Raw genomic sequence first — 19,253 nt, 5'->3', positions numbered from 1 at the left:
AATTTTGCCACCTTCTGTCCTGCCTGTGCACTACGTCATAGTTGCAACACCCTGTGGCAACCGCCTCTGCCAACAACAGAATATATTTTCTGTTGTTATTATTTTTCAAAATTAGCGATGGTACCTAATATTTCCATATGCCACTTTGAGACTTTGAAATATTGAACAGTTTGGGAATGGATGTCATTTTGGGGAAGCACTGGGATATTCTCACTTTTTTCCTTTGGCAATGTGTAAGCGGCCCACAAGGCGCATTACAGTATTTAAGTGTGGCTTACAGACCCTCAGAAGCTCCCTCGACATGACCCCAAAGTCTTCGGAAGGATTGAGGAGAAGCCGAGCAGGTGTATAGCACTTTCGGTGGCACTTCGGCCTGAGAGCAACACGGAGTTTCCGAATGCCAGAGCAGGTGCGCAGGAGAGTGTCCCCGGGGGACCCCGCGCCCTTCTTTCTGCCCCCCCGGTGACCGGTCGGAGCTCCCTCTCTCCGGGCTCGTGGGGCAGCCGGGAGCAGCTCGTGAGCCCCGGCTGAATCACCTCTTGGCCCGCCTCGCCGCCTCTCCGCGCCCGCTCCGCCTCCGCGCCCTGCTCGCTCTTTGCGCCGCGCGCACCTGGGTGGCGTCTCCGGAGGCGCTCCTGTACCTTTTTCCCCACCCGGCTGACGTCGAGCTGCGTCCGACCGGCCTGCCTGCCTGCCTCCACCGCATATATATCTCTCGGCAGGGATGGAGCAGGGTTGCCGTACGGCGCTCGCAGCTCGCCAGGCGCCCGTCGAGTCCCTCTGAGCCGGAGCCGCCTTTGCGCGCCTGCCTAGACGTCCGCCCCCCGACGACGCGCCCGTGCCCTCCATGCGCGCCACGCTCGCCCTCCTCCGGCTGCTGCTCTGGAGCTTAGGTGAGCGGCAGGGCGGGAAGAGGGGTGGCTGGGTGGGCGGACAATGAGACCCTGGGGTTGGGGTTGGGGGTCGGGGTTAACTTCGGGTGACAGACCCAACAAGACGGTGCGCTTTGGAGAGAGGCACACAGAGAGAGGCGTTTCTGGTACAGCGATGGGAACTTGCTACATTTTCTCTCTCTTCTCACGGCTTGGGTCCAATACCCGACGGCTTCCTGATTCCAGGAGGTTGGACTGGAACAGCACCATTGTTTTGAAACAGGAGGCACCTGAAAGGCTGCAAGGGGGGCGGTTCTCTCCTTTTCCCACGCCCTACACTTTTGATCTGGCCTCGCTAACCCTACTAGATACTTGTTCTTCCCTGTTTCTGTGGCATCTTAATTAAAGCTTCCTTTATTTTTAACTTTATTTTTAAACTGCTGTTCTCTCCAAGGAGCTCGCCCCATGCATCTCTCATGCATTCCTGTGTCCTTCCTTCTGTGCTTCATAGTTCATAGAATTGTAAAGCTGGAAGAAGGTACCAACGAGGGTCATCTAAGTCCAACCTCTCAACACACAACGATCCTCCATCCAATTTGAAACCAGACCAGACCCTGCTTAGCTTTGCAAAAGTGATGGCAGTTTTATTGCTGCACCATTTGGAGGATGACAAGGATGGGCTAACCTGTTGGTCTCCAAATGTTGTTGGACTCCAGCTCCCATCAGGCCCAGCCAGGGTGGTTTGGTGCTCAGGGATGGCAGGGATTGGGGCCTGACAATGTCTGGAAGACTGCAGGTTGCCCACCTCACCCACAGGTGGGACAGTTGGTCCAAAGTCACCCGGTCTACTGACCTTCTTGGCAGAAGGTGCCTTCAGACTGCCGCTGTTTTGTAGACAGAAACTGGAAAACATGCCAGAAATTTAGGTTTCTGTAATTCAGGTGGATTAAGGTGCTCTGTTGCCCTAGTGCTACAATTCCCTTTTTGAAAGGACTTTTAGGAAAGTGATGGGGAGGTACACTAGAAAGTGTGGAATGAACGGACAATTAATGGAAAGACGTGCATATCCCCGCAAGTGAATCTGGGTGAACGCTTATTGTCATATAAGCACCCCATAAACAATTTGGAATGAATGTTCAAAAAAAGACTGGCCATAGTCGTAACCCCTGTGCGAACTTTGTGCAAGCAGATCAGGATGAATGCTGAATTGAACCAGTTGTCTGAAGAAGCTCGGGGGGGGGGGATTTGAACCCAGCTCTTTCCAGTCTGAGTCAGGGGCTAACCATTGCACCTTGAGCTTAGAATTCATATAGCACCTCTTATATCCCTGTCTTGTTCAACAACTCTGCAAGATAGACCAGTATTCCTGTTTCTTGTATTGTAGATGGGGGTGGTTCGAATAACAAAGGGGTTAGAGAATGATGTGGCTTATGGTCTTTATAACATACTTACAACTGAGTAAGTCCCACTATGTTCGGCTGGGCTTCCTTTGAGGAAAGTGCTTATAAGCTTGCAGCCACAATGTACACTTACTAACCCCCTCCCTTCTAGAAAGGTACATTCACTCTCAACTGTAATTTCTGTCTGACCTGGAAGCAGGGGGCAGGCAACTTTGTATATACTCCAGATGTTGTGGACTACAGCTTCCATCAGCCCCAATGACGGGGTCAGGAACGATGGGGTTGCAGTCCAGCAAAATCTGGAGGGTCCCATGTTGGTTATCACTGGAAGGGATAATGAGTAGGTAATATAGGATGAGACCGAATGGGAGTTCCTCCTACAGCAGTTGCCTGCACAGGCGTTTTGGTCCAAACCCACTGTGTTAGTCTAAGATGTGGCTAATGCCAGCAACTGTCACTGCTCTGCGCAGTGGCGGCTTGTTTGTCTTGGTCCTTGAGAATCTTCATCTCAGGATGCACTGGATAGCTCAGTTGCTTAGAGCATGGTGTTGATAGAGCCGAGGTTACAGGTTTGATTCCCCATATGGGACAGCTGCAAAATCCTGCATTGCAGGGGGTGGGACTACAGGATCCTAAGGGTCCCTCCCAACTCTACAATTCTATGATTCTTGGACATTAACACCCAATGTGCTATCCTTAGAATGATCAGAGAAATCTACGGGTTAGATGCAAAGGCAATCATGTTTGTGCTCCATCCCCCAAACCAGATATTCTCAGAAGTAAGTCGTTTTGAATCGAGTAAGTCCTTTTAATAGGAAGTGGGTATCCCTCCAAGTTAAGAGTGCTGAGAGTTGTAGCCATGGACTTGTGCCTATAGCGGAGAATCTGTTTTTCTTAAGCGGCGTACTCGCTGTGATTTTGTCGAACAGAGCATAGCATCCCAGAACTTGGGAGGCATTTTTAAAATACCGGGGAAGCATAAATGCATTCGCTCATTAGAAAAGGCAAGAGCTGTTTCTCGGGTGACTCACCGCTGCATAAGACTACATAAGTAATAGCTGCCTAATGTAACTTTCAGGTAAACACCTCTCTGCTGGTTTTGGCTGACTAGTAAGAATGGCATCCTGATTTGTCTCATTTCTCTGTTGCAGTGTGCCAGCATGCCGCTGGATCAGGGCTAAATGTGACAGAACAAGAGCAAAACATGCCCATCCTGAGGACTCTTAATACACCTGCAGCTGGGGTGTTTTCCTCGGGAGTTGACTATGAAGAGACTGAAGAGGAAGAAGTGGCAATGGCACCTCAATTCCTTGCAGGTGATTCAGCTACAGGTATGTCAAAGTTGAGCTTTTGCCTGGGGAGAGAGCTCTATCGTCCTTGGCTGTGGGCCACGTGGAAACGAGCCTGCTGTCCGGATGTGGTGGGTTTTGTGCAAAAAAGGTTGCCGCCGTGTTCTTCTACAAGGAAATACAGGAGAGAGTTTTCAGTTGGCCAACTTTGATCACAACAGCATGCAAGCTTTGGGGTCCCACAAATGCTCTGCATCTTTCCTTGTTCTTCTTCCTATGATCCAAGCACTTGCAGCTGGGCTCAACTACCGGTATATATCAGCGAGATGTTGGGAGAGGTCCTAGGGACATGGGTGGTGCTGTGGTCTAAACCACTGAGCCTCTTAGGCTTGCTGGTCGGAAGGTCGGCGGTTCAAATCCCCGTTGCTCGGTCCCAGCTCCTGCCCACCTAGCAGTTCAAAATCACATCAAACTGCAAGTAGATAAATAGGTACCCCCGCGGCGGGAAGGTAAATCATGTTTCCATGCACTGCTCTGGTTCCGCCAGAAGCGGCTTAGTCATGCTGGCCACATGACCTGGGAAAACTGTCTGCGGACCAACACCGGCTCCCTCGGCCAGTAAAGCAAGATGAGCGCCACAACCCCAGAGTCATCTGCGACTGGACTTAATGGTCAGGGGTCCCTTTACCTAGGAGAGGTCCTGTGTCTGGAATCTGCACCTTCCCACCCCCTACCCCATTCAAAACAATGATCAAAATAAGAGTGGTCTGGATAGTTGCTGATGTAGTAGTGTGCTGTTCAGAGTTAACAGAAGCAAGTATTAGCCTTGATCACACATACTGGCTTAGCACAGGGGTGGGAAATGTGGGTTCTTGGGCACACAGAGCTGAACCGTACCAAGTCTCCAGCTATTTTTGGACTACAACTCCCATCATCCCTAGCTGGCAGGACCAGCGGTGGTGGATGATGGGAATTATAGTCTTAAAAACAGCTGGAGAGCCAGGTTTGGGAAACCCTGGTCAATACATTTTCATACAATGACCCGGTTCACATTTAACGCTAGACTAGTGTTCCATGCAAACGTGATGGTTGCCTGAAAATTCTGGACTTGACCTGCTTCTGTGTCAATGGGAAAAGTGCAACTCTGGTAAGGAGGAAATACATAATTATATGCAAAAATAGGTTTCCTATTAAAGAACGCCAACCACCAAAATTATTGCTTGGTATCTACAGAACAGCCTTACCACAAGCCAGTGCAATAGCCTTTCCCTTTCCCATGGGTCACAGAACTACAGTTTATAGGACACTCTTGGAGAAAAACTCTTCTAGCTTAAACTGGTATAAAGCCAATGGGTTTTTTTTTTAGCATACTTCTGCTTTAAGATTATTTGTCTTTCCTGTCTGGAACGCATTATTAACCAAAATTTTCAGGACAGGGAGAAATGAATGGATTTCAATTTCTCCCTCCTTTGAAATCAAGTTTTTCATTGTCTGAATAATAACACTCAAATTCCAGTGCTTTTTTTTTCTTTTTAAAAAAAATATGTTTAGGGGTACTCTCATTTTGACTCAAAAGATCGCCATTTTATAGTTCAAATCAGGGAAAATAAAGACAGTAAATGGACAAAAGTACAAAGATTCACAAAACGTTTAGGGGTATGTGTACCCCTACATCCCCACAGAAAAGGTAAAGGTAAAGGGACCCCTGACCATTAGGTCCAGTCGTGACCGACTCTGGGGTTGCGCACTCATCTTGCATTATTGGCTGAGGGAGCCGGCGTATAGCTTCCAGGTCATGTGGCCAGCATGACAAAGCCGCTTCTGGCAAACCAGAGCAGCACATGGAAACACTGTTTACCTTCCCGCTGTAGCGGTTCCTATTTATCTACTTGCATTTTGACGTGCTTTCGAACTGCTAGGTTGGCAGGAGCTGGGACCGAGCAACGGGAGCTCACCCCGTCGCGGGGATTCGAACCCCCGACCTTCTGATCAGCAAGCCCTAGGCTCAGTGGTTTAACCACAGCGCCACCTGGGTCCCCACAGAAAAAAGCACTGTTAAACTCAATAATTCTCCTTTTCACTCGCCAGTTGGCATTGATTTACCTTGTTGTAAGTTAATTACCCTATAACGTAGCAACAATGGGCCTTAGACATATTTTCCCATAAGTCACACAAAGGGAGTATGAGGCTAAGTAGAAACTTGCCCTGCACTACCACAGTCCAGTAGGATTTGCTTCCTTTAATATTACTAAATATTTTAAATATGGGTTTTTCAAACTCTGAACTATGTGAGCATATCTTGGGTTGCAGTTCTTCTGCCACAGCTGCAAGCAAGAGTTATTTGGAATATTATTTAATTAGTGAAACCTGGGTGTCGATCTGATAAGCTTTCCCAGTGCATAGTTGCAATGAAGTTTTGGAACTGGGTTCACTTCCAAAAGGATGGCAGCAGAATGTGTTGCTTTTAAATAGAGCTTTAAATTTCTGGCAAACCCAAAGCATAAGGTATTTATTCTACTATATGGTAGGTGATCTGGGCAGCTTCTGGTTCATACTACTTTTGCATCTGCTTGGCCACAAGTCCAATAAAAATAATAATCTATTTCAAAACACATTTCCTAGCCAAATGCATACTCTTCAAATGTATTTTTATTCTTTTTTGAGCCAAGAACTGGGCTGCAACACTCATGAACTTCAGCAGATAGTAGCTAACAAAATTCCCATCTGTACATTATTATTCTGGGAAGTGCAGATCTGTTTGAACTGGAATTCACCAAGAGTGAATTTTTTTGCAGTGCACTGCCCCCAATATGTTCGCATTCTGCTGCTGAGCCAATGCATTTAAACCAGGCACCCCCAAACTCAGCCCTCCAGATGTTTTGGGACTACAATTCCCACCATCCCTGACCACTGGTCCTGTTAGCTAGGGGTGATGGGACTTGTAGTCCCAAAACATCTGGAGGGCCAAGTTTGGAGATGCCTGATTTAAACCCTTCAGCCTTTGGTTCAGAAGCAGCTTCATTTTTTGGCTCACAATTGACCCTTTAACCCCGAGAGCTGGCTGCGTTGCTTCGTTTGAGTTTCAAGGAAACGTTGGTTTAGGAACAGTATTTTGCCTTCCTAACACTCAGGCCATTTCTAAGACTCTTGAGGTAAGGAGCAATACTCTGTTGGCACTTTTTTGAACTGGACTGTTGTTGGTTCCAGAAAATAAAGGAGCATAGCTACGCTGCAAACTTATAGTGGTTGCACAAGTCTTGGCTGTCTCCAAAGAATCCTGGGAATTGCTGGCTCCATTGTGGAGTCAAGGGACAGGATAACACTATTTAAGCAAGAGACACTTGGAGGGCTGTTGAGAATTTTGCAAGCCATCATAGGAACATCTGAAGCTGCCTTGTACTAAATCAGGCCGTTGGTCCACCTAGCTTAGTTTGTTGAATTCCTTGAAATCCTTTGGCCCCTTCATGGCAGAATAAAGGTACTATAGGAGCCAAACCTCAAGGCCGAAGTCTCTTCGGCCGTCCCCAAAAATATTTGAGGAGGCCAAGCCCAGATAGATAGATTTATTTCAGCTTTAAGCTCATATACACATAAAAATAGACACAACGAGACATACTTGCTTTACAATCAGTAAAAATAAATATAGGGCTAAAAATATAATAATTACAGATAATATAAAATTAGGAAAAACAATATGGTAAAAGCTGGCCAAGCCCAAATTGTGTACATGCACAGCATCACATGGTCAATTATGTGGGGTGGGGCTTACCTCCTCCCCCCCACACTATCTTATTCAAGTTGGCACCCCTGAAAGGTACAGTCAACAAATTAAGTTCTTACTCTGGTATGTGTCCATGAATAGCAGCTTGAGGAGGGTATGGACTACAAATTTCCACACTCTCCAAAGGGAACCATAAAGTGGGCCAACAAGACTCTCAGCAATTTTCAAGTAGTCCAGGTTGGGGGTAAGGAACCACCAAGATAGAACATACGAGGTTGGTGATCATGGAGCCTAGTTGGCAGAAGACTTTTGACAGCCACCCGCAATACGGCTCAAATTGTCATTCATGATGCTAATGGCAACTATGGTTGCCAGACTCAATAGAGGACAGGACTTCTGTGCCTTTAATTGCCCTGCTCTCTTTTGAGTCTGGAAACCTTAAAGAGAAACCAGCAGACCCTTTGCTTGGAAGTTAAACAAAGGGTCTGCTGGTTTCTCTTTAAGGTTTCCAGACTCAAAAAGAGAGCAGGGCAATTAAAGGCACAGAAGTCCTGTCCTCTATTGAGTCTGGCAACCCTAATTGCAACATAGCCGTCATGTGCTGAGCAATGTGTGCAGAAAGGATGCTACGGTGTCAGTTTGTGTGCCTGACAGGGAGTTGCACTCAGTCCTGTTTCTCTGATGAGTGTTTCTGTATGATGTCTTCTAAACAAGTTTGTCATTCATATGGTACGTTTTTAGAGGTACAACCTAGGTGTTTTTTCCCCCCACCTTAGGCTGAGAGAAAATGACTGACCCAACGTACTTCAGAGTTGCTGTTAAGGGGGGGAGGGAGGGGAGAACTATGTACATTGCTTAAGTTTCTTGGAGGAAGAGCATGATTAAAATGCAATAAACACACCTACAACATGAAGTCTAGCAAGTCTTGCCGATCGTGACCTAAAAAAACAGAAAAGGCCATCTTGTTATGTTTTGCGTTCTTAGTACCAGCGGAATGGAAAATTCAGGAGGTGTTTCTGAAACTCATTTGTGTGTTAACTGATGTTTTTGCACATGCATGTATCGGAGGGTTGGATGGGAATGATTTAAGAATGTCTTTCTTTCCATTAATGGCACATGTTCATTAGCGCACCGCAGCACAATTCCACAAGCACGCATTTTTAAACTGGGAGCTGGCTGCGAAATCCTCTTTAAAAATTCCTCCTTGGCTGTTTGCTGAGTCCTTTGAACCCCTCTGAAATGCAAATACCTTTGGGGTTAACCATATTAACACACACTTCATTAGACTTGCTAAGCATAATTAGTCAACACTACTTAATTTGCCCTTGATGCTGAGCAGTAATGTTTATGATAAAAAAATTAGTCAACAACAGTTATTACCAGCTCGGACTTTATTGCATTATGGAATCAAACTCGAAGCTATATTAAAAGGGCTTTTGCACATTGACTTTCTAAAATGTGTGTCACATCAACATAAAAAGCAGAGGCAGAAATCGCTTCAGATCTGTGTCAGCTTCTTTCCTGGTCATATGTTACTTCTGGAGTGTGGGGTATGTATTAGGTCTAAAAATCGAAAAGGAAGCACTTCCCGGACACCAAGGGTTAAATATCTGGATCAAGCCCCTTGGCCTTAGTGTATAAAATCATAACAATCATGGTTTCATAGACTCTGTTCCTTGGGTTTCTGCTGGCACAAAGTTGTTAATCTTCTTTTGTTGCTGTTGCTGCTGCTGCTTTTAAAAAAAAATGAACCTAAAACCTCTTCCACATGAGAATATTTGTAGGGCCGTCTTCAATTTAAAGCAGGATGCATTGCTATCTTGTTAGAATATTGTGCATTATAGGCAAGGTCTCTAGCATGAAGGCCCTTTGTTGATCTCTGGACTTGCAGACAAAGTGGTGTACTAGTTTGAATGGGAAACTGAGGCTGAAATCCCTCCCTCTCTCCCCCTTCCCTCTCACTATGATCTACTCTGCAGTTAAAATACCACCCTGAGCTTATTGAAGCAAGGGCAGATAACTCAACGATGCAAATAAACACCTCTTTTTTTCCCCTTTCCAGTTGCATTTGAACTTAAAAAGCCAGCAAAATCAGAGAGCGGGAAAAAGAACTCAAACAAACCCAAAAGAAAGGGAAACAACAAGGGGAGGAAAAACAAGAAGAAAACTCCATGTGAAGCAGAGTTTAAAAACTTCTGTGTACACGGTGATTGCAAATATTATGAACATCTTCGAAAAGCCACATGCAAGTAAGTTAACCTACTGCCTTTGAGGGCTGTCCTTCTGAATCCTGGACTTTTGCACAGAATTTATTTATTTATTTATTTATTTGTTATTTTTATTATTTATTAGATTTATATACTGCCCACCATCATAAGATCTCAGGGCGGTTCGCAGAATAAAATACAGGATAAAAACAAAAACAGAAGGCATTTATAGGCACACCCCTGAGCACAGAGCTATTAGTTGGGCAGCAAAACAACTAATAGAAAACACAGATCTGTTGATAAATAGTTGACCGTATTTTTTTTTAAAAAAAAAGTGGGTGGGAGAATATTGAGAAAGTTTGAGAACAAAGCTCTTATCAACCCACAATCAACCTGCCAGGCATGAAACAAAATAAGCACGTGTTTAGGGCATCAAGGGAAGGGGGGGTGCAAATACAGAAATTTCCCATTGCTGGTTTTTTTAACATTAATGATCACAAATTGCTCAGCTGAGCATTTGTTTTCTCAGCTGAAGTATATTAAAAATCACAACAAAAAACCATGCCACAAGACAGACTGGGTTAAGCGTAGAAGCAGATGTGTTGTGTTAAGATTAGTTTCGAGGATCCGATCAAAGGCTTTGCAATTAGGGAAAAAAGCAGGAGAAAATAAAGTGGCAGTATACAAAAATAAACATTATTTCCCATCTTACCATAGGTTTTGTTTCATTTCGGAAAAATAAAATGGTATTTCACGGTTTATCATTGTTTTATATTTTAAATTGGATATATATGTGGCCTGGGTTTGCCAGACTCAATAGAGGACAGGACTTCTGTGCCTTTAATTGCCCTGCTCTCTTTTGAGTCTGGAAACCTTAAAGAGAAACCAGCAGACCCTTTGCTTGGAAATTAAACAAAGCGTCTGCTGGTTTCTCTTTAAGGTTTCCAGACTCAAAAGAGAGCAGGGCAATTAAAGGCACAGAAGTCCTGTCCTCTATTGAGTCCGGCAACCCTCATGTGGGGGAACCGAAATCTTTTTAAGTGCTTGGGGCTTCTAAAGGTCTTGATTCAACCTTACCTTCCTGGACAAAGGTGTCGCAGAAACCTGGATATGGGTGCTGCTTCCTGGTCTCTGCATTTATTGGAATGAGCCCAATGCCATTGTTAGAATAACTGTGGTTTTTATACATGTATTTTAAAGGAAGAATAGAAACGGATGGGTTCCTTTCTGAGAAATCTTTTGAGGGCCAAAGGTTGTGGAGGGGAAGCAGGACTAATGGCAAAAATGGGTGGGGCAAAAATTGTACAGAAGTCTGGTTTCTGCTTACGGCAACAGCTGCCTCTCGTATCTTCCATTCAGGCAGGCGAAAGGTATTGCTGGAATTCGAGAGCCGAAGCGAATGCATCTGGGGTGCAAAGTCAGGCTGGTGAGGGGTGTGTCCTTGGGGAAATTCCAAGGGCTGGATAGAGACATCTAGAACAATAATGAGTGGTGTAGTTGCCCAATGGCAGGAGAGGGTTCCCAGGGGCAAAGGTACCCAAACATTGGTGGGCTTTGCTCACTGTCTTGTTCCCCAAATGTTAGCACTTCTGATTAATTCACTGTGTCACCCGCAACTCCTCTTTGCCATGTCAGTTTTAAAGGATTGTGGCATTCGTAAGCTGGATAATGGGCCGCTGAACTTGTAATTTGCTCATGTGTTAAAAGAAAGAATGAAGTACGCTTTTCCTGGAATGTCCCAGCCAAACTAATTGCTGCTTAGACTACAGCTGGCAAACTCCTCACTAGCGCTGTTGGATCTGACAACATTACATGGTGAGATCCTGGTTCTCGGGCACCAGCATCTTACAATGCAGTGCTGAGGAGCTGGAGCGGTCTTATCCGAATGGCTTGCCTTTGTGTAAACTTTGAAGCGAGCGCTCGGAAAACCGTGTGGCTCAATTTTTTGTGTGGTTAATTTTCAGGTGCCACTCGGATTACTTTGGCGAACGTTGCGTCGAGCAGTTCTTGAAGACGCACAGTGCCGATGGCAACGATGTAGAAAGTTCCACATCCACAATACTTGCGTCGACGGCTGGTTTGCTCACCTTTGCTGCCATTGGGATCATTGTAACACTGTTGTAAGTAGTATAATTTCGGTCCTCCGGTTTGTTGAAAAGACATAGTAAATTGGTGGCAGAAGCACACACAATATTTCACCTACGCACACATTCTCCTGTAGTCCTTTTTTGAGTGTGTTATAGGAATGGGGTGTTGGTTTGCACTACAAGTTTGTCCTAAAGTATCCCATATGAATGCAATCCAAGTCAATGGTCTAAGCCAGGCTTCCTTAAACTCGGCCCTCCAGATGTTTTGAGACTACATTTCCCTTCATCCCTGACTACTGGTCCTGCTAGCCAGGGATCATGGGAGTTGTAGGCCAAAAACATCTGGAGGGCCAAGGTTGAGGAAGCAAACAACCTGGTGAACACTCGTGTAAGTTCAACATTTCAGAAACTTTTGGACTGAAATGCAGTCTGCAGACGGTGTCCTTCAGGTCTCCAGGAAGTGCTCAAAGAATACGTCCTCCTAACCTTTAAGATGTAAAGCTCTGGAACAAGCTTAATTTAATAGTGGGTGGGTGTACATGATGGTCACCAAATAGTTGGAGGCAGGTAATGGGTTCAATGTGGGGCGGTGTCATGAGCTAGCATTGCATTTGTAAACCATGGGCCCTTGTGTTTCGGTGATGTCATGAGGGGCGGCCCACACTCCTGTTCCGCAGAATCTGAGGAGGACGGATGGGATTCAGGCAATATCATTCAATCACACCATGCCAGCCAATGCCTGGCTAAGTGTGGCATTCACGTAGGTTTGCTGCATGCATGGAGCAGCGTCCCACTCATGGGGAAAACGGGGTTTAGTGGCAATCACACTGCTGCACTTTGTATCGTTCATAGTAAGAATTCACCTTAGGTGCTGCTTCACCCAGTTTAATCTACAAATAGTAAGGCAGGGCATTCCGGCTCGTTCAAAACCATGAAAATGCACAGCTCAGCACTAATAATTTAGGACAAATCGACAGCTTGTAGCCAGTTTCCATAGAGGGCAGCAAATGATACCATTTGCAGATACTCGTTAATGCTTTTTTACTAGGCAAGCAAAGCATGCACATGGATCTGTCCATGGTATCTGTTGCTGGCAACGATGTTGCAAACTAGCCGAATGTTCTTCAACTAAGAACAGACGTGCAAAGCCAATTCACTCCCTCCCGAAGTCTCGCTTCTATATACTGTACATCAGGCATCCCCCAACTGCGGCCCTCCAGATGTTTTGGCCTACAACTCCCATGATTCCTAGCTAAGAGGACCAGTGGTCAGGGATGATGGGAATTGTAGTCCAAAACATCTGGAGGGCCGACGTCTGGGGATATCTGCTGTACATCATATTCCTCCAAGGGACTCAAGATGGCCGACATGATTCTCTGCCTCCCCATTTTACCTTCACAACAGCCTCCTGAGGGTAAGCTGGGAGCAGCTGGCCAGCCCGCCGGAAGCCGCACCTGTTTTTGGAGGTGCTTTGAAGCGTCAGCCTGGATGGTGGTTAGCTGAGATAAATGGATCAGGGACTCATCATTGACACGAAGTGAAACCTCAGGGGCCCAGTCCACCTTCTGCTGATTCCATGATCGAGGATCCTTGGGGCGCATATAGAACGTGATGTTATCTAGACGGAGGCCATGGATTTGGCCTTCTGCTTCTAGAAGACTCCTTCCTTACCCTATCCCAACGGGGAGGGTTGCACAAACCTCAGTACACCTCCTCTGAAGGGCCCTCTCATTATTTTCCCAACCCTTGCAGCAGATTTGGCCCAAGCATCGGGACGGAGATATAGAACTATGCAGGCAAGAACGAGCCGTCTCAGGAACAGTTTCTTCTCTAGAGCGATTTTGGCCTTAAATGGAAAGCCTGGACTTTGAAGTCATCTTATTTTACTTGTTATTTGTATTATATTTGCTGTTTTTAATTAGGTTTTGTAATTTTGGGTTATGCGGAATGCTTTATCTGAGTGGATGTAGTAATTTCGTTGTTCCCGCAAGGGGACAATGACAATAAAGATATCTCAAATCTTAAAGCAGTAGGACATTTCGCAGGAATTAATGTTTGGCCTCTGTTAGTCCCTTCTCCACCCCTACCCTGAATTCCTTGAAAGGGTTTGTATAAAGTGGTACCTTACTTTACAACCATAATCCATTCCAGAGGTCCGTTCGTAAACCAAAACAGGTTGTAACCCAAGGCATGCTTTCACCAATGGGGCTGCCAGAAAAATTGTTTGTAATCCCCCCCCCCAAAAAAGGGTTGTAATCCAAAAAAAAGTACCACTGTATCCTTAATGAACAGTAAACTGAAAGTACACATTCTGTTTCCTAATGGCCTCCTCAGAATTATACCATGCACGAGGCAAGTTGCTTTGTCTCCAGATATAATAGGCAACACTACGCTTGGATTTCAGATCAGCGGAGTTTGTGAAAGGGGCGTTTTGCATACTTTTGTAGGGCGCTATCTCGGTTTTTGTGACAGATTCCAATGTTGTTACTTTACAGGGTAAGGAAAAGGTGTTCTGTGTGTGATGAAAAGGAAGAACGGAAAAGGCTCCGGCAAGAAAACGGAAGTTCCAGCAATGACGTTTAAAGGTAACTGAAGGTAACTATTGCCTCTCAATATGCTTTCTTCTCCAAAGGTTCTAATTCTAGAAATTCCTAGAAACAAACAAACAAACAAACAAAAATCCCTCTTTGTAGAACTGACTGGGGATAGCATCGCTTTGGGATAATAGTGCCTTTAGGAGAAGAGGAACCACACCCCAAATATAGTACAAATCTGGCTCTTCGTCATATTTGCGAAAGTTGCCTTAGCTTGGTGGTAGAGCAGCTGCCCAGTATGTCCCCTGAACCAGATGAGCCAATGGCTTTCTATATATCCCTATCTTCTGTATCAGAACTTCTATGGTGTAAGTGACTGAGCAACCTCTTGCCACAGCTGTATGTTCACTAGGTGGGTTAAAGGAAAACACTGTATCTTAGCCCATTTCCACCCATACCCTATTAATACCAGCCACCAACTTCACAGGGCGGCTGTTATAAGAATTACAGCAGAGTAAACGGCGTTTCCATGTGCTGCTCTGGTTTGCCAGAAGCGGCTTTGTCATGCTGGCCACATGACCTGGAAGCTATACGCCGGCTCCCTCGGCCAATAATGCGAGATGAGCGCGCAACCCCAGAGTCGGTCACGACTGGACCTAATGGTCAGGGGTCCCTTTACCTTTACCTTATAGTATGCCAAGAAAATTCTGAAATTCTACATTCCCCGAAATTATCACATTTTGTCTGTTTTCAAACTTCGGGCAAGTGCTAAATTGTGCGTGGTGCATTAATTGGCTCTGTAGGTGTGAACCGATGATGCTTCCATTTCGAGCCGTCCTGTTCTCCCTCTTTGGCTGCAATCCTGTTCACATCTACCGGGGAGTAGCCCGCAGTAAACACAGTGGGACTCGCTTCCAAAGCGAAATGTATGAGGTTGCCCTGTTTGGTTTGGGGAAGTGAGTAGAGGCAGACTATTTTCCAGTTCCACTGTCCATCGTTCCAGGGTAGCGTTTCCTTGAAAGTATGGACCCTGCAAGAGATGGGAATGGGGCTCTCCGGTTGCAGGCATTCTCTAGGGAGCCATCAGATACAGAGCTGTTATTGTCAGGTCAATATGAAGGCTCTGTCTAATTACGCAATCTATTCAGGAGCTGTCTTACACTGGCTGGCATTGGACACAGTCTTCTCTTGGCCGGAGATTGATCCTGGGACCTTTTGGCACCCAAAGCATGGGCTCCATCACTGAGCCGCAGCACCCCTCTAAATGTTTCTGGGAACCACAGTGGGGCAAGGTGCTGTTGTGCTCATGTCCAGCTTGCAGGCTTCCTTCGGGCATCTAGTCCGACACTTTGAGAACAGGGTACTGGACTAAATGGGCCCATTAGCCTGATTCCACAGGCCCTTCTTGTGTCCAGATGGCCCACTGAATCCTGCTTTTTAACTCTTTGGAAACACTTTCGGTAGCTCCCAGCTTGGCACGATGATGTTCCCTGTCGAAGCTGTGACCCAGTTCTTGCCTCTTCTAGGAGATGCCTCTGAAAAGGCTATTGCTGAAGCACACGCCCTTCCGTGGAGGCACGTCGGAAAAGGTCAAACTGAGAACCTCAGAGGAGCACGTTGAGAGCCTGAGACCATGTCTGCCCAACATGGAAGATGCCCCAAGGAGGGGCTTTGCACTCCCTTTGCCTCTCCGCAGCTGCCAGAGGATGTCAAGCATGCCGCCACACTTGCAGGAATTAACACCTGTAGTTTCCACAGCTGCTGGAGAGCTGCCCCGCCCTGTTCAGTACTGGAAGACGACCCAAAGATGGTTACCGTGTGTGCATCAATCTGCACTGGAGAACTATCGGCAGGTAGTTTACAGAGACTTCTGTGTGCAAGGGAGAGAATTTAGGAGATGTTCGTGCAAAGGGTTTTCTTCTTCTTCTTCTTCTTTGTGTTGTGACTGACTTCCACACACACACACACCCCTCAAGGTGAAAGGGGGCGAGGGAAACAGAGCAGGCTTTGAAATAAGTCTCACGTTGCTTAAAGAGCTCTGTGACTCCCAGCCTGGGATAAACGGCACAGGGTGTGCCTCCCTTCTCCTACACCTCCACCTGTTGTCACCTTGAGGGCTCCTGCTTGCCACCTGAAAAGGTGGCAGACCAGAAATGTCACTGCTGTCTGCTTTCTGTTCTAGATGTCTTACCGTGGAGGTGCACGAGCTGTTTCCAAGTTTGCTGCTGCTATAGTTCTTTCTTTCTTTCTTTCTTTCTTTCTTTCTTTCTTTCTTTCTTTCTTTCTTTCTTGATAAATGTACGTTTTTAAAGACCAACATCTCATGGCAAAACTCTCATGTAAGAGTTGCTTGTTGCTGCTGTCTTGGGGTTTGTCTAATCCCAGCAGTGGCATAGCATGGGCGAGGCAACAGGGGCACAAAATTTCAAAAGGGAAACAAAATGGAAGTAGTAATCATAAATATAAAATAGTGTGCCCTCCCCATCGCACAGAAGATCTCCTAAGGTTTGTGTGGGCAGACTGAGGAGTGGATTTGGGCAATGGCCAATTGCTAGGGTGCCCTCTGCACGGGCTTTAGAAAGATACCCATTCCTAACCAATCCCCTGTCCCACCCCTGCCATGCTTGACACTCGCAGGGCACCACTGCTGCCACTTGGGTAGGTCACTGAGCTACTGCCCCTTCATTCCAGCCTATTGGCGGGTGGTGCTGAGGATACTTGATTTGCCCTGGGCTCTAGCAATGCATGCTATGCCACTGAATCCCAGTCAGCTGCAGTGTGCCAAAACGAGAGTATCGCTGAACTGTCCCTTTAGCATTCAGAAGCCCAGGGCTGCTGTTTTCGCAACCTGTGCTGTGTAACAACCGAGACGGCTGAGATGTGGAAATAACACTAAAGGCCACCTACTGAAGTTCTCCACAAAGCACAGATTGTTCTGGATTTAAGTAGGCTGGGAAGTGAATTCTAAATCAGCAGTCTGATAGTTCCCGTAATCCTTGGAGAGCTTGCCGCAAGAGAGGTCGTAAAATGAGACTGTTTTGCCAGTCCTGTTGTCTTGCTGCTTCTCCCTTGCAGCCTGGATGAGGCCTGGGGGTCCTGTGGCTCTACCGAGGTTTCTGGAGCTCATCAGCTCTAGCCAACTTGGCCCAAGGTCAGGAATGATGCAAGTTATTTTCCATCAACATCCGGAGGAAAACAGGTTCCCCACCGCTGCCCTAGATCCTTCTCCCACCTCAAGAAAAGAATAAATACTTGTGCCAGTGCAGTAACAGCGTCCCCTTCTCAGTACCCTTTGGAATACGGGGGCAAAGGCATGCTAGGATATGCCCATTTATGGCAAAAGTGAATGATGAGCAATCATATAAGGCAACTTATAATATTTTGATACAACAATTATGGGGGGAATGGATTGCTTTGGCACACAAACTTATCAACACTCACCACCTTCAGTGGAGTTCTTTGTTTTGTTTGTAGAAATGTAAATCTTCCTGCATTGAACAGTGGCATGGCATATCTTAAGCAGTCTAATTGTGTGTAAACTTGCAACCACATGCTATTACTTTATGCTTCCTGTAAAGTTATGTAGGACTTCCTGCAAAGCTGCGTCTTAATTAACTCAAGCTACAGTCCTATATACTATTTCCTGTGAGCCCCACTGAACACTGTGGGATTTGCTTCTACAAGGGACTGTACCCTTAAGTTACTCTGGCTTGTATATAAGATTGTTTTGACTGAAAAGGAGAACTTGAGCGACACAGTTTGATTTTACATTAGTGTAAATATGTATTCGTGCAGAAGTTTTGGTTTTTTTTAATATTGTAAATAATGTGTTCCTGTATTTAATATGTTTGCACAACTTGACATGACCTATTTATTTTATTAAACTTTTTTACATAAATAGAAAATAAGCAAGTTGAGTCATAACAAATTTGCATACTACTTGGCACTAGATTCTGAATGATTACAATTGCCTAAATTACTGGCTGGCACAATAACAATCAGGTAATATGCTCTACAAATCTTCATTGGTTTCATATCGGTTCATTTCTTCATGGTTTTCCCCAGAGAATTTTAGAGACTCTGATTTGGTGAGAGTGTTAGATGCCTAAAGGTCCAGTCGCGGATGACTCTGGGGTTGCGACGCTCATCTCGCTTTACTGGCCGAGGGAGCCGGCGTACAGCTTCCGGGTCATGTGGCCAGCATGACAAAGCTGCTTCTGGCAAACCGGAGCAGTGCACGGAAACGCCATTTACCTTCCCGCCATCTACTTGCACTTTGACGTGCTTTCAAACTGCTAGGTGGGCAGGAGCAGGGACCAAGCAACAGGAGCTCACTCCATCACAGGGATTTGAACCACTGACCTTCCGATCAACAAGCCCTAGGCTCTGTGGTTTAGACCACAGCACCACCCGCGCCCCATGTTAGATGCCTATTGCTCCTCTTGTTCCTTGCCTTCCCCGGTTTCCTGGCGCAAGAGAGGGAACTACCCACACCTTCCATTTAAAGCACATAGCTTCCTCCAAGAATCCTGAGAACTGTGGCTTAAGGGTGCTGGGAATTGTTACTGTGTGGTACCCACAGTTCCCAAGGTCCTTGGGGAGGGGGGGGGAGCCATGCCTCTTAAAGTGGTATGAATGTATGGTGTAGATCTCAGAGTCAATACACCGGATTGAGCTGTACAGATATGCCCTTAATTCAGTGTGCCCGAGGAAGAGTGGAAGCCCTGACGTGGGAGCCATGGAGAGACTTCCCAACTTGTTCAGGCTTTAGCAAACCCTAAAGCTATTGAACAGATGCAGAAATAAACGATAAATTGCAAGAACTCAGGCCAAAAGAAGATGGATTTCAAATAAATCTTCACAAGGTTTTATTGATGTGATGATGTGATATTTGAAGAAGGCAAACACATTTGGTGCACTTTGACCTGTGAATCTTTGCAGACGAAAAATAGTCAAAACAGGGCCTTGTCCTGATTTTTACTGGAATTTACCTATATTTGCCTTCAACATTGGGATTGATTCCCATTTAAACTCTGCATCACATCAATAAAACCTTGTGAAGATTTATTTGAAATCCATCTTCTTTTGGCCTGAGTTCTTGCAATTTATCGTTTATTTCTGGACTTTCCCAAGAACTCCCATT

General features: G+C 45.8%; 1 protein-coding gene across 1 annotated transcript; it reads left to right on the top strand.

The window, feature by feature from the left end:
- Positions 1–729: 729 nt before the first annotated feature.
- On the top strand, positions 730–18,009 carry AREG (amphiregulin). Its single transcript, XM_035137100.2, has 6 exons — positions 730–893; positions 3,424–3,603; positions 9,345–9,531; positions 11,454–11,609; positions 14,072–14,171; positions 15,637–18,009. Exons 1-5 carry the CDS (start codon positions 848–850, stop codon positions 14,157–14,159), a joined length of 657 nt encoding a protein of 218 aa, XP_034992991.1. The 5' UTR covers positions 730–847; the 3' UTR covers positions 14,160–14,171; positions 15,637–18,009.
- Positions 18,010–19,253: the final 1,244 nt, after the last annotated feature.

Source organism: Zootoca vivipara, chromosome 13, assembly GCF_963506605.1.
Source record: "Zootoca vivipara chromosome 13, rZooViv1.1, whole genome shotgun sequence".
NCBI lineage: Eukaryota > Metazoa > Chordata > Lepidosauria > Squamata > Lacertidae > Zootoca > Zootoca vivipara.
Note: the sequence above shows the minus strand (reverse complement) of the source record. Positions and strands in the feature narration are given on the sequence as shown.